Source organism: Mustela putorius, unplaced genomic scaffold, assembly GCF_011764305.1.
Source record: "Mustela putorius furo isolate JIRA1106 unplaced genomic scaffold, ASM1176430v1.1 tig00000224_pilon_pilon_pilon, whole genome shotgun sequence".
Classification (NCBI taxonomy): Eukaryota; Metazoa; Chordata; class Mammalia; order Carnivora; family Mustelidae; genus Mustela; species Mustela putorius.
The window spans coordinates 11870358-11886060 of NW_025421321.1; the positions used below are offsets into that span (position 1 = coordinate 11870358).

The 15703-nt window shown below is 55.4% G+C and overlaps 1 protein-coding gene across 5 annotated transcripts in view; it reads right to left on the minus strand.

The window, feature by feature from the left end:
- TTC7A (tetratricopeptide repeat domain 7A) overlaps positions 1-15703 on the minus strand; it is a 114324-nt gene that overhangs the window by 8558 nt on the left and 90063 nt on the right. For 3 of the 5 annotated variants that reach the window (XM_045077730.1, XM_045077729.1, XM_045077732.1), the window contains 3 exons: positions 14757-14854; positions 13093-13230; positions 5332-5534 (listed from right to left, as the gene is read on the minus strand). In XM_045077730.1, the coding sequence (XP_044933665.1) occupies positions 5332-5534; positions 13093-13230; positions 14757-14854 (439 nt within the window). Of the gene's footprint in view, positions 1-2018; positions 3252-5331; positions 5535-13092; positions 13231-14756; positions 14855-15703 lie in introns of those variants that run through there. The other 2 variants (XM_045077731.1, XM_004753007.2) reach the window with 2 other exon arrangements.

The window sequence follows — 15703 nt, forward strand, 5'->3', positions numbered from 1 at the left end:
TCTCTGGGGCTCGGCTCTGGGCCTCTACTTCCCTCTACAAACCCTCTACAAACCACGAGTGTCTGTTCCCAGCCTTCCATGTTTCAGCATGGAAAAGGTAAAAGTCACCCCAACTACTGGGCCATTAACTTACAGAATTAGTTAACTGAATAGAAACAGAGGACCTAGGTGTTTGGCATTGTGATGACCATTTTCCAGATGAGAACACTACGGTGCCAAGAGGTTGAGGTACTTGGTCATGGTGAAGCAGTAATATAGGCAAAGGGGGGCTTGGTCCAGGTCCATGAGACTCAGAGCCAAGCTCCCACCTCCAGACCCAAGCTGGGTCTCTGATTCTAGGGCTTAAATACCACCCCAGCCAACCAGCCCCAAACACAACCTACAGGTAGCTCTGAGGCCCTGGTCCCTGCCCAGCTCCCCCTCCTCCCTTCTCAGCACCCAGCTGGCAGCCCACAGAAATCTGGACATCCAGATGTTCCAAAGTGGGACATCCTTTGACTGACATCCTCAATCAAAGGCTGAGCTTAGGCTTCGGCCCTCTGCCACCAAGTCTTTTACACAAATGGTGACAAAAATGCATGTTGATTTATCTTTTCACAGCACTTAGGTCATCTGAACGCTAAAAGCTTCTTTGGAAGTCACAAGGGCCTAAATTATTACCCCCATTAGACAGAAGGCAAAACAGAGCCAGTGTTCCAAGAGCCCTGGAACACGAAGGCTGTTAGGGCCGGCTCTTTGTGTCACGTGGGTCATCTCTCCTGTCCAGTCCTGCCCTCTAGGTGCTCTGTGCCACCAGAGCTCACCCGTATGGCCTTAGAGAGCAGAGCATGCTGTGGGATTCCTGGAGCACCTACATGGGGCCCATCCCAGCGCCATAGGCCTGGGTGGGGCAGGGTGGGCCAGAGCCCAGGTTCTGGCTGATTCAGGCCCCACCTCAGGGAGAGGCCAGGATGGTGGTGGCCAGCTTCTGGGATGTGGGGGATGCTATGGCAAGCCCCAGCCTGGGGAAAGAGGGACCAGAGATTCCGGGGCCAAATGGGGCCGGTCACATGCTATGGCCATGCCCCTGAACCCCAAATGCACCGGAGAAATGAGCCGGCAAGCTCCACAGTGGGAGCGAGGGGACCGAGTGCAGGGAACTAATTCACTGCCACATGCTCATCAGGGCAACAGATGACAGAAACGCTGTCTTCCTATCTTTCCAGGGGCATGTGGAGGAAGAATAGGCTGGGTCATGAGGCTAGGACTGCTTCAGAAATTATATCCCCAGGAATTACATCACAGGAGCCAAAGTTCATTCAGGGCAGTTTCCCTCTGGGGCTGGGGGGCCTGCAGAGGAAAGGGTTCTGGGGAGACAGGGCAACCAAAGCCTGGAACTCTGTCCCAAGAAGGAAGCATGACCACGGGCAGGGCCAACCAGGAGCAGGGAGTCCTGGCCAGAGAGGTGCCAGGAAACCGCAGAGCCTGTGGCTGGGAAAGCAGGGTGGGGTGCCGCCCACAAACACGGGGGGGTGGGGAGGCGGCATGCCTATCTACTTGCAGCTGAGGGTCTCAAGGGTTTTCCGCAGTGAGACAGCCTGCATTGAAGCATCCATGCATGTGGCTCCGCCAAGGGGCGAGGAGAACGGTCAGTCTGTGGCCAGGGCTAGTGACCCTCCAGGACTGAAGTCTTCCTTGGAGGCTCTCCTTGGCTTGACCATTCTGTCAGTCCCTCTGGCTTGCTTGCCTTCCCCGGGCGTCTCTGTTCCCTCAGATATGCAGAGAGCCTTCTGGGAGGCGGTGGGGCAGAGACAGGCTCAGAGAGAGAGGGCTGCTGCCCTGGATTCCTCACCACCACGCCCCCCGTGGAGTTCAAAGAACAGTGTCACTCGGGGGCCAACACCTCTGCTGATCTTGGGAAGGGCCATGCCTCCTTTCTCCTGTTTCTTCAGGGCAGGCAAGAAAAGTTCAGGTTTTCCCTTCTTAACAGGATACTTTTGCCCATAAATTCAGGGCTGAACACTCAGGTCGAGTGAGCAGGCTTTCTGGCTACCGGAAAGGGAGGTCAAGACAGAGCTGGCAAAGATGCTCAGGACCTGCCCTGAGGTTTCGATGGGAATTTCCATCTGTAGGGAGCACGGCTTTTTCTTTCTGCATCTGGCAGTCTCCAGAAGTGAGCTGGCCATCCATGAGCCCCGTGGAGGAGGCAGCCCACAGGGCCAGGGCCCGATGGCACAGACTCCTCATGGGCACCGGAGAGGTATAGCTGGGTGGGAAAGCCTGAGCTGAGCCCAGCATGGAGCCTGAACCATGGAAAGGCCTCCCATCCCTGCCAGGGCAGGGGGATGGGGGTGGTGGGCAGTAGGCCTGGGAAAGTAGAGAACCTGCTTCAGGGCCAAAGTTCATGTTCTTCAAATGTCTGCCTCCTAAGAGCAGTAGCCCAACACTCCCAAGGCTTCCTCTGGCCTGTCCCCACATTTCCTGTTCCATGCATACAGCCACAGGGAGAGGCCGTGAGGCGGGGCTCCTAGTATTCTATGATCTTGCTCTCTAGACTATAAAGCGGAGCCCGGCACCCACACAGCTCACCAAGGGATCCAGAGCTCTCCCAGCCCAGGCCATGGGTGGCTATGCTCTCAGAGGAGGGGCGCCTCTCCTCTCCTTGCTCCCATCAGAGGCTGATGTCCTCATAGAAACACAGTGGTGTGGCAAGGCCAGGACATCCTCCTTGGGAATCTGCTTTGGCAATGACTGCATGGGGAGGGGATGGATACCAGTTTCCTTCCATGTTCCTTTCTCCAGATAATTCTCCAAGGATGCACCAACCTCCAGAATTCACAAAGGTTGAGACAACTGATGGGTCTCTCTCATTCTCTACTATTTTTACAGTGAATCCCTTACACAAAGGCCAAGTTGACTTAGACCGCCAGGGAGTGGCTTCCCTCATGTTGTACCATGGTGAAAAAGATCCCAAGGTCACACCAGTTGCCAGTGAGAAAAAGTGCTGTGATTGATTAGCAATGTCTGGACTGGGTGAGGAACTGGACAGCAGGGGCCTGTATGCTGTTTGCCTTCTCTGATGCTGCACTGTAGACCTCTAGAAATGTCACATCCTGTGATTAGCACTGGTCTAGGAACGACAAAGATTATTAGTCATCTGCCAAAGGAGACATCAGGAATGTAGAAGTTATGCGTGTCTTTTCCTTAATTACCCAAGTGAATTAGAGCCAGAGCCAGGATGAGATCCCAGAGGTTCTGAGCCTGCAGCCAGCCTGGGAAAGACACTTACATCAGAGAAGGCAGGAGATCAACATGCAAAGGTGTTCCTGTGTCTTTGGGCAAAGAGGGCTTTATAAATCTTCTCCAGGCTTGAAATTTGCTATTCTCCAGGCATATGTGTGGGCTGCCAGCAGGAACAGAACGTGTGGAAAGCCAACGGGTTGCCCACGCCAGAGCTGACTGCCCCTCTGCTTGTCTGTGACTTTAACAGTGGGCACGCCCGGCTCTGACTCGCTCTCATTTCATCCCCTCAGCCAGGCACCCCGGGGAAGAGAACAGGGGCCATTTCAGAAACATCTGTAGGGAGCCACTCTGGGCTGCTATTCTGTTACTATGGAAACCCGCCTCTGGAACTGGCCTCAATTTCAGGAAAACAGCTACAAACAATAATGAGCATAAATGAAGAATGGGCCACTGTTATTTCAAAATCATACCTGTTACTGGACTTCATTGGGTTTTAGGGTCCGAGACGCAGGCTCTGCTCTGCAAGCGCAGGAGAAGACAGATGTCTCTCTGCCTGGCTGCAGGCCTAAGGACACAGCCCACATCCTCCCTAATCAAGTTTCTGGATGGGACCCCCAGGGAGGCATCTATCACAGGAGCTAATGTCTGAACTGCGGGAGGAAGGAGGATGTGCCTTGCAAAAAACAAACATTTGCTGAGCAGACTGCAAGGCAACACGCAGCCATGTGGAGGGGAACGCAGGCCAGGGTGTGACGTCACTGCGTGGGCGGTCTTCAGCTGACGCGGAACATTCACACAGGCCCAGGGCAGACATCCTTTAAGAAATCAAGCAGCAGGAATAACAGCTGAGCTGGGAGGCTCTAATCTGTTTTCAGGGGCTACTGGGGTTGGGAAGGACCCTATAAAGACCACCTGGCCCGGCTCCTCCCCCAAGTAGGATTTCTGTTCTCTTGGCAATGACCTCAACAGATACCTCCTGAGCTTGTACTTCTCCTATTCTTGAGAGCTATACTGTTGTTCCTGACACAGAGCGGAAATCGAACTCCCCGTGGCTGCTCCTTGGGAAGGAATCAGAACCCTTTTGGCAATGATAAACCTGCAGCCATCTGGGGTCATTCTGACCTCTTTATGTTCTGCATGTGGCTGATGTTGGGGATGCCCTCCCCTCAGAGGATGCTCATTTGGGGCATCTGAGGTGGGACCTGCACCCTGATAGGGGAACACTGTGTTGCTAATGGGATGTTCCTAAATTATACTTCAAAAATCACTGTGTTGACACATGCCTATACATTACATTTATCCTGATAACCTGCTCTCTGAAAGCAGCTAAGGAAAAAAATAAATAAATAAAAGTAACTAAGGAAAGGAAGGAAAACCAGTTATCTCGCCGGTCTACTATACCAGCTGTCAGAGCAGGTATTCAATAAATGTTTCCTGCACCAGAGAATCCCCATTGCATAGATAAGTCAACCCGAGGCTCAGAGATGGGGGCCAACTTGCTCACGATCTCCTGGAAAGAGAATGGCAAGGCCAAGCCAAGAACACCAGCATCCTACTCCCAGCCTTCCAGACCTTCCCACAGAAAGTCACAGAACCGTGGGCACCCAAGTCCTGAGTTTCACGTCCCAGGACTGGGGCCTGCTGGGCCCTCTAACCCACCCCCCAGGGGCCATTTTCCATGTGTGCTCGAGCAAGGCCTGCCGTGACAGCCCACCCATGACATCCCCTGAATACCAGCAAAGAGACACGGAGCTCCTTTAAAGTGGGAGTGGTAGCCCAGTGAGCATCGAGGGCCCGAGGACTCCCAGAAAGCCGGGCATTTTGCCTGGAGTGTCCAGGACAAGGAGCTGAGGAGGAATCCCTTTGGGGTTACACTGCTTTACAGAAGCTTAGAGCAAAAAGGAAGTCATAAATATCAACCCATCCTAGATTTTTCATCAACTCAGGCAGGCTCTGACAGAAGGGGAATGGCCTGCCTCCACAAACCGGTTTGCCAGGTAGGGGGCCACCTCCCTGCAGACAACAGGGCCCACGCAGACGCAGACGGTAGAGGGGGTGAGAGGGGAGGAGGGTCCCCGAGGCCCCTCTCGGGGCTGGGGACTGACTCACCAGGCTGTGCATGATCCGCACACCATCAGGGTTCACTGTGAGTGCCTCCTTGTACAGCTGCTCAGCCTCCTCCAGGTTGCCCTTCATCTCAGCAAGCCGGCCCCGCATGTAGAGTACCGAGTGCGAGGTGGGGAAGAGGCCCGCCGCCTCTTGGATGCAGAAACCTGCCTCCTTGAGATGTCGCTGCTCCATGAACAGCTCAGCTGTGAAATCAGAAGGACAGTGGGAGGTGACCATGGGAGGAAAAGTCAGAGGCAGAGGCCCCCTCCCCACATCTGACCATAAGCCCCCAGAGTTTGAGGGTCTCAGGTGATGGGAACCTCCCCTGGAGTCACGGCAGCATGGGCCCCAGCTGGTTCCAGGCTGTGGGGGCAACAGCAGGGGATGGTTTCTGAGGGCTCGCTTGGTATCAGGCATAGACTGTCTCCACCGACACGACAGCCTGCACACCAAGCACTTCTATTAACCTGCCTCAGGGAGGGGTTCACTGGGCACAGAGAGGGTAGGGAAGCTGCCTAAGGCCATAGGGAGAGTCTGTTGTGCACCTGGGGTTGGCATCAGGCTGACTTCCAAGCTTGGCAGTGGAGGCACAAGTGGTATGCGTAAAGGTCGGTGGCTTTCTGCAGTGTCCCTCTGCCTGATGACCACGAGGGATGTAGGGATGGAGGCTGGTCAGGATGAGGCAGGTGCGTTCTCCCTAAGGCCCACACTCCTGGAGACGGATAGCGGGCCAAAGCCTGCTCCCAAGTGTCTTCTCTCACTTACTCCTCCCAAACGGCGCTCTCATGGGCCCTGGGCCCTGTGCTAACAAACTAGGCTGGGGGGGGGGGCTGTACCTCACTCTAGTCCCTCCATAGAAAGGGGCAAGACAGCACTGGGCTTCCAGCAGCTCCAGCCTCCCTCCAAAGCTCAGGGCTTTCTGCCACAGCAAGAGAACAGGGGATGCTCATGCCTTTCACCAACAAGCTCGGAAGAGCTGTCCTATAACCAGTTGGCCTTCCTCCCCTAGATCACTGGAAAATGGGGCCATCTCTGATCCCAGGCCAACTCACATAAAGACATACTTCAGATCCACACCCAGAGCATGCACTTTTTAGAAACAGATTGGCTAGGCGGGCAGCTCCGTCATGGCCCGCTCAGCCTTCCTCTCCTGGCAGCCCCAGGCTCGGCTGCCCCTCCCAGGGCTGGTGCCCGAGCGCAGATGGGAGCACAGAAGGGCACGCAGAGCCTGGCTGGTGACTGTGCCAGGAGCTGTTCCTAGCACTGTCCAAGGGCTGAGGTTACACTAATTCAGGTTAGGTCTAGAGTGGGGTGGGTAACAGACATCCCCAAAGAAACTCCCAGAAAGAGGTGGAAAAGCCGGACCCAGGCATCACGTCTTCCTGTTCCAACAAGCTGCAGGAAGGAAGCCTAAGGCCTTGACTGCAGCACACGGCACTTGGGGTAATCAGCATGAGTGTTGCCTAAGGTTCATTGTGTAATCAAGAAGCTTGCCACATCCTATAAGATGACAGAGGCCTTTTTCAGCAAGGGGACTCTTTTCCTCTGGTGGAGATGAGAATTTGCAAGAATTAAGTAAACACAGAGGAGCCAGGCCCCCATTATCAGGCCAGAGAGAAACTTAGGCTCTTGTCCCCATAGACAGCCTGAGAGGCACAGTCCCAAGACAGAAAGCACGGGAAGGTGAGGCCAGGAAGGGCAGGCTTTGAGCCAGGGCCTTGCTGGGAGGGCTGGCCAGAGCTCAGGGTCTTGTCTAGCCCGACCTAGGCTCTCCTCCCCTCTCTTCTGCTGTTGTGTTCCCTTCCGGAGCTGCTGCTTGGGGCTCTGAGCAGGCTGGCTTTGTAAGTGAGGGTCCAGTGTACAACTATTACGTACTGACCATGTGCCTGGCCCTTCCAGGAGAAGGAGAAAGAGTGGAGGTGGAGGGAGGTGGGACAGCTGAGCAACCAAACCGCTGGAGTGAGCCAAGGCAATGTAATGACAGGTGCCAATTCTGAAAGCTCTGGGCACTCAGGAGGAGTCAGGTCAGCTGTGCTGGTATGGTCAGGGAAGTCTTCCTGGGGGAGGCAATATTTGAGCTGGGGCCTGAAGGCACAGGGGCAGTTGGACTGACACAGAGAAGGGAAGATGTGCCAGCCCAGATGCCCCTTTCTATGGAGTTCCATAACCGAACTCCCCAGGGTTACTGGGGGCAAGGGGAGAAGCAGAAGGAAGCGTGAGGTGTGAGTGTTGGGGGCAGGGAGGCTGCTTCCTCTACCACCAGGAGCTCAGAAGCTCAGCTCAGAGGCTAGGCCCTCCACTCCCCTCACCCATGCCCAGCAGACCCGGCACACCTGCCCGCCTCATCCTGCCCCTGCTCATTAAACTGTTTACAACTCTCTGGCCTGCCTTCTGAGTCCTTGTCTCTGGAGGCTGTTTCTCTTCTCTCCCTTGGGGGCTCCTCCTAGTGCCTTCATATCAACAGATTTCAATTACAGGGATCCCCACCTCCCTCTTTCCTCGGGTCCCTGGGCCTTGTTGGGCTGGCCACACACCAAAGAACATGCCCGGAAAAATAGGTAGGGCTGCTTTGGTCCGATGGACTTCATTACCAGTTAGGCAGGAAACCAGATGACACAGAACAGAGCCAGAGAAGTGAGGTCTCCTGAGGGCTCCTGGCCGCCTTGCACACAGTCCCTGGCACACTCCGCCTCCAGGGCGGGGCCTCTGCCCTGCAGCCAGACCCACAGATCTGGGGGCTGCAGGGCACCCCTTCTTCCCAGCCTCAGCGTCCCCGGGCAACTGTTTTACCAAACATGGTGCTCCCCAGCCAGCCAGCATCAGCTCCAGCAGGATCCGCACGTGGCACCGTGCCCGTCCACTGCCCTGATTTCTCGACCTCCCGGCCTTAACTGCTGGGGCCCCAAGGTACCCACCCATCCCGGCCTCTTCCCAGCCAGGGCTGGAGCAGTATTCCCGGTTACCGGACTTGGCTTCTCACAGTCCGGGCCACCACCCTGGCAAACAACCCTTGCTGTCCCCAGCACGGAGGGGCCTCTCCCTTCCCCTCAGCGCCTTCTCTCCCCCTCCATCCCGATTTCCCCACTTCTCTCATCTTCCTGTCTGCCTACCCTTGACCTCCCCTCCTGCCTCTGTGTCCCAGCTTTCCTCCCTCTTCCACCCGCCCCCCTCTGTGCTGCTCGCGGCAGGCTCCAAATGGAAAACATCTGTTCCCTGGAGCTTTGCAACAGTCCCTCTTATTATTTTTTTCTCTGAGGCATCCTGATCTAACCCTGCACCCAGAGCTGGTTCCAGTCTTTCTGTCAGAACCAAGCCCCATCGCACCCCCAGGATGGGGGATGAACCCACTCTCGATGGGCTGTTTGCACACACTCTTGGCAGGGAGGGCCTTGCCCCGGGGTCTCCTCCTGAGCAGAGGGGCAGGGTGAGGGAGGGCTCAGGGTCAGGTCTGCGGCCTTTCAGGGGCCTCCCTGCGTGAGAGGTGCTTCCTGAAGACCCTCTGTAAGACCTCAGAAAGGAGGGGCACCCAGGCTAAAGGCAGAGGCACCTCAGTGGGAAGCTCAGGAAGTTAAGGTTAGGCCCTTAGCTAGCCTTGAACTCCAGAGAGGATCACCAAAACTGCCCCCTAAAGGACACAAGCGTCCTCCCCACAGAGCAGACCTTCAGGACATATGGACACCCAGAATAAAGGAGAAGGAAGAGAGGCAGACAAGGAAGGAGAGAGGCAGCTAGGGAACCAAGAGAATAAGAGAGAATCCAAAGGTCTAAAGGCATTCTGCAGGTGGTCAGAGACCCTCCACCTCAGGGACCCAGAGAGGTGCCCAATCTTCCTCCAGCCACAAGGGAGTCAAAGCTGCAGGGCCTGGGCTCGCAACTTCCTATCCCCCAGAGGCAGCTGGGAGGTGGGGGTGCTGCTGAGAAGAGAAGAAGAAAAAGCCCAAGCAAGGAAAGAGGGGACGTGGGAAGAAGGCACAGAAGGCAGGAGGAAGAAGGGCGGGGAGCGGGGATGGAGGGGAGTGTGAGGGAAGATGAAGAAAGGCATGAGAGGTGAGGGAACAAAAGCACAAGAGGAGCATGTGGGACCAAGAGTAAGGCAGAGCTGCTCCCTTGGCTGTAGTTCTTTTTTTGGAGAGGGGAGGGGGGAGAGAGAGAGAGTAAGGGTGGGGGAGGGACAGAGGGAGAGGGAGGATCTTTTCCCCTTTTTTTTTGAGAGGAAGAATCTTAAGCTGCGCGGACACGGGGCTCGGGGCTCGATCTCACAACCCTGGGTTCACGACCTGAGCTGAAACTGAGTCGGACATGTGAATGTCTTCCTGAGCACCCAGGCGCCCCTCCCTTGACTATAATTTTATGATGAAGATGATCTTTTGGCTCAGCTCCGGCCACCCCACCCCAGTTCCCCAGTCTGCCCAGCTCACATCCAGGGTAGCTTTTACCTACCCGTGCCCAGGACCTCCTGAGGACTGTCTCCATAGGTGGTCCCCACTCTGAGCTGCCTTGGGCACAGGTGCTCTGCCCATCCTACAGGCTCTCTGGGCATAGATCCAGCCTGGACGGGGGGCTGTACTGGCTCTTGCTTGACGCATCTGTTTAGCAGCTGCGGCTCTGTGCCCAGTGCCCAGACACTGTGAATCTGGCATTTGGGAGCCGAGACTCAGGTCAGCTGCCCCGGACCGAGTGAAAGCCCATGGCTGCCTAGGAATGCCCTGGACCTCCAGGGCACGGGAACCCTTCCTTACATCTCTCTCCCTCCCTCCAGCACACTATTAGCTCCCAGAGACACAAGCTGCAGTGTCAGAGGGAGGTGGGCCATCTTGCTCTTCCAAAAGGCACCTCTTGACATGTGGACATGGGGGCATCTGTGAGGCCTTGTGCCATGATCACACGGACCCGCTGCCAAAGAGGCAACATTCCTGGGACTCCTCTCTCAAGGGGAAGCCCCCTGTGATGTTTGTCACATCTGACTGGAATAGGACAGAGGCCTGGTGAGGGCAGGCAGAAGGACAAGAGTTGGGAGAGGAAGGGTACCATCTCCCAACCTAAGTGGGGGGACTGATGGGGCTGCAATAGTCCAGGGTGTGATTCATCCTGAATGAAAGCTGGGGGACGAGCACCTTCAGAAATGAAAAAGGAGGACATTCTTCCCTTCCTGCGCATTTGCTGTAGGGGCTGGAATCATTAGTTGGGGTGGGTGGGGGTAGGGATGCTGGTGAGGACACTCTCAGCCTAGGTCAGGTAGGACGAGGTTAGGGAGAAGTTTTTGCCTCAGGGATGTGGTCGCAGCAGCCCTTCATTCCCTAAGTGCTCGGCACATGCTTGCTGCTGATGGCTTCTGGAGTGCAGACGCTCCGGAATCCTCCGACGCTCAGAAGGGAAATCCTGGGACACTTTCTTACTTCCCTTTCTGGATGTGGCAGGCGTCCCTCAGTCTCTTCTCCCTTTCTCCGATAATGACAGAGCCCCTTTTTCATAGGGCATACAGACATCCAGAAGAGCGATATTTCCCAGAGTTCTCTGCAGCTAGGTGTGGTCATGTGACGAAGTTCTGGCCAATGGATCATGATGGAGACTGATGTATGCAAATTTCACACTAAATCCTTTCAGGGAGGGACTGTCCCCTTCTACTCTTGCTAGTTATGCCTTGGAAGGTGAATGTGCTGAAGGTGAATGGGCCACAGGGGTGAGAGTGACACCCCATAGAGAACAGAGCCTACATAATGGAAGGAACCTGGGTCCCTGGACCAGGAGAGCAGAGCTGTCATCCCAGTCAAGGGCACCATCTCTGAATTGTTATGAAAGGACAACAAAGTGTCTACCTTGCAGAAGTCCCTGCGATTCTGGATCGGTCACACACACCCAAACCTGTCTCTCTCTCTCTCTTTTTTTTTTTTTTTTAAAGATTTTATTTATTTGTTAGAGAGAGAGGGAGAGAGAGTGAGCACAGGCAGACAGAATGGCAGGCAGAGGCAGAGGGAGAAGCAGGCTCCCTGCCGAGCAAGGAGCCCGATGTGGGACTCGATCCCAGGATGCTGGGATCATGACCTGAGCCGAAGGCAGCTGCTTAACCAACTGAGCCACCCAGGCGTCCCCCAAATCTGTTTCTTGATACCACACTGCCCAACCCTTACCTGGCGCTACATTCAAAGCATTCAGATTTTGTTCTCAAGAGTTTTCCTGGGGCTGAATATCTTAGGATAACGTCCAGAGAAGAAAGGCTAATGTGCAAATTACTGAAGGACATGTATTTATACTGATAATTCCCACGCCTGATTACAAGCTTCAGGAAGTTAACCTTCCTGGAGTTACGAGACTATACTAGCACCCCGAGCATAAAGCCACATACCTGAACCATGGAAAGCAGGCTTGTGGAATGCAAACACATGTTCATTTGCTGCTGGTAGGAGACACCGCACAGCAATAAAATAAAGACCTTGGGAGTTCCAGAGTAGACAACGCACAACTCCGGGATCTGATCACCACCTCACTGATCCACATGGTGAAGGCCCCGTGTGGGCGCAGCCTTCTACCCCAGGCACATGGACGGGCTGGGGTTCCAGTGTGCCTCTTGGGAGCCGGGCTGGCTCCTTGTCTTAGAAGAAGACAGGGGGCTGCTTGCCTAAGGGGAGGGCTTGCTTCATATCCCTCTGGAGTTTCAACCTTTCTCTTGCCACTTAGGACACAACAAGCTGGCTGGGGAGCATGACCTTCACATATTCCTAGCCTCCTAAGGGACCCTGATACGCTAACTGGGGCCATGTTTGCATTATTAAAATGCTTCCCTGTTTAGCCTGTGCAACCTGGGGAATTTCTTTCCCCAGATTCAGAACCTCGGGTGGGAGAGTAGGCGGAGGACTGCATGGTAATGGGGCCATATGTGAAATCCAGGGAGTGGAAAGCCTTGGATTCCCAGTGAACCATTTTCTGCCTCTAACTTGCAATGTCTGCTTGGCTCAGGAACTTTCTACCTGCAGCCTCCTCTGCGTCTCCCATGGAGGTGGGGGGTGTAGTGTAGGTGCCAGCCCCTGGGGAGAGATGGGCTCCCATCAGGGTAACCAGAAAATCGGGGAGGAACTTCCCTGAGCACCTACTATGTGCCCCACATGGTACCAACTGCTTTAATCATGAGCTCATTTTAGATCAGGACGGGCCCTAGGGAGCTGACATTAGAACCCAGCCGTGGGTGATCCCAAGGTTGTCTGTGTCCCCAATAGTAACTGACCCTCACATTCCATGCCAGCAGTGATGCCCTTACCTATCAAGAGGGACTGTCACCTGAATGGCCACCTCAGGGTTACCAGCCCTCTACCATCGTGAACTACACCCCCAGACCTCATCTCTTCTCCAGCAATTCCATGAGCTTTCTGGGGTCTGAGCTAGTTTTACTCAGGGGAGGGTGGGCAAGAAGGATGGACGGGGCCTGTATTTGAGCTAAGAGCACTGTCTTTCTTCAAATCTTCTTACATTTGTATTTGCTGCTGGGGAGCCTCCCCCCAGGCAGGCCCTGTCCCCATGTGGTGGAGAAAGAAACCCACAGCCAGACAAATGTAGTGACTCTTCTTGGACCAAGCAAAGAAGAGCGAGCTGAAACCAGAGCTCCAGTTTCCGGATCCTTAAACCTTTCTGTGAGCACTGCGGTCTACATAGGCCTTGTCAGGGGTCTTCACAGCCCCAGGAACCAGCCCCCCCAACTCCAGAGCAGGACACGGCTCTGAGAGGCTTGCAGGCAGGTGGTAGGTGTCACTGGGGCAGGGGGACACTCACCAGCCTGGAGCCAGATCTGCTCCAATGTGGTCCACAGCTGCATGGGGCCCTGCTTCAGGACGGAGCTGGGCACCGTCAGCTCCGACATGGCCTCCTCCAGCCGGGAGGCTGCGATGGAGGATGCGTGCCGTGAGCCTGCCGAACGAGAGGAGAGGCGGCTGAGTAGTCATGAACCAGCTCACGGATGCACGGGGAAGGGCCCTCCTTGGCCCCTCAGCCACGACTGGGATGAGTCGCTCAGAAAGGGCAGCTGGGCAGCAAGCCCACTCCGAGGAGTCGATCACTAAAGAAGACAGGCCTGGATGCTGGCCAAAGTGCCTGTAACACTAAGATCAGAAATGACCCGGATGTCCAACAACAGGGGGTGATTCAAAATCCACGCAGGGCTAATTGTCTGAGACCCCGCGGCCATCGCACGAATGGCACAGAGGCACGGAGCTGGAAGGAGAAGGGTGCTCACGGCACACAGTTGGGGGGGAAAAAAGCCATAAAAGGGTACAACCAAGGGTTGTACAAACAAGGGTACAAAGAAATGGCCTGGAAGAAAGATCTTAGAGGCCATTACTATGGTCTGGGGGGTGAAACTGAAGGATTTTTCTCTTCTCCCTTCTCTCTTTGCTTTCTCTTTTCCCAGGTGCACATTACTACTTCTTCTACAGAAAGGTCCCATTCAAGGCTGTGCTGAGCCAAATCCTTGAGTAGCAGCAGCTCGGCAGGCCCCTGTGGCTCTGAAGAACCCCGCCCCCCACCCCGCCCAGGCAGCTCTGAGTGACTCTGGTCCCTGCTCAGGATATGTGGCTGTTGACATTTTTACACTTCACATGCAGATGAAACACGAGCCCTTTCTTCTCCCCCTAGCTGGGGCAATAAAGGCTCCAATAAACTCAGGAGACCTCGGAACACTCCCAGATGGTCTCAGTTTCCAAGATGAGCGCCCATGGAGCCTAATCATTTGCTCATGGTTCATCCCCTCTTCTCCGCAAGGGTGCCGGGCCCCCCTTCACCATCCCTGCTTTGGAGTCAGCAGCTCTGCAGTCAGCCCAGTGCCCCTCGGATGTGCCCCCGAGTCAGGTATGGGGCTCGGCCCGGGGCAGTCCAGCTCAGTCAGGGACAACAAAGGCGCACTCGGCTCACGTCCGCAAGTGGACAGAAGGAGCAATGCCACAAACACAACTCCTTCGTGCTCTGTTCTGTGACCTGTTCTTCTTGTGCCTTGGCTATTCTGCTTTCATTGTATCCTCATTGAAACAGTCCACTTTGAGCTTAGAGTTGTAAATCAAAGCTCAGCTCATTCCTTCCTACTTGACTCCATCTACTAAGGTCACTTTAGTAGTAGACCCTGGCCTCAAGCTTAGCCTCCAGGGAGATGGTTTCTGGGCTCCACAGACGTCTCTCTGCTCGGGCTCTCCTCTCTGCACCCCCACCCAGGAGGCAGGGTCCCTCCTTTGCCTGTTCTAGCTGCTCACTTCCCACCCCAGAGTCAGCCAGAAAGGGGCCCGACGGCAGCTCCTTAGCTCCTCAGAACCAGGCTCTGGGGCTGCAGCTGCCTGGGAGCAGGGTGGGTTTGGCCAGGCGGGGCGATGCCACTCTCCCCACTTGTGCTCGGGCCGAGAGTGAGCCATGAACCCACATAGACAGCCGTCCGCCCACAGGCACGTTCTTACCGGAGTCTGCATCATGGGCGTCGGGCAGAGTCAGGTGCATGCCGCTCTGCTTCTTCAGGGTGATGCCCTCGCCGAGGCTCCCATCCTTTTCCAGGCCTCTGAAAGGCAAGGGAAGGCCAGGCCCTGGTGAGGTGGAGGGCTGGCAGGAAGAATAAGGGAGCCTTGTGCCAGGCCAACTCTGAGGCTGAGTTCAGGGCAGGGAACTGAGTCAAAGCGGGACCATTAGAAAGGACCACCAGAGTGGCAGAACAGATCAGAGCTCAGGTGTGGGGTTCTAGAATCTGGGTCACTCTAGTAGCTACACTGACATGCTGTGAATCCTCAGCACATCTACACACACACACACACACACACACACACACGCTGCCAACATGTGCCTGTGGGGTCATCAGTCTCCCCGCTGTTCCTCAATGCTACCACATTTCATCCCCACGGCTAACATTTGCTCATGCTGCTGCCACCAAGAATGTTCTCGCTGTTCTTCTGATCCACCCAAAACCCTCCATAATTTACAACTCAGCCCAGTGCCCTTCATCCATCCAGAAAGCCCTCTGTGGCTCCCGTGCCCTTCCTCCCTTGCACTCCATCAGCATGCTGCCAGCAGCACGTTCGAAATTCTCCCTCCTCTGAAGTGTGTGATGCTAGAAGCGCCCCAGGCCAGCAGGAGGTCTCTGCTACCTCCTGCTGCTTTCACAGTGTCTAGCAGAATGCCAGGCACAGAGCAGGCACCAAGGTCTGTCTCCCAAGGAAAGCCTGGTCTTCATGGGCTACCAGAAATGCCCCCAGCCCACATCCCAGGGAAGGAAGGTGTTCCTCACCCCATGCCCAGAAGAGCCAGGTACACAAGCATGGTCATCTCCCCTGCCCCCAATTCCCCAGGTCCTCAAAGCTCCCACACCATAGAGAGGCTCCTCTTTTCTCAGACTGGAAGGTCGGGGAGCTGCCAG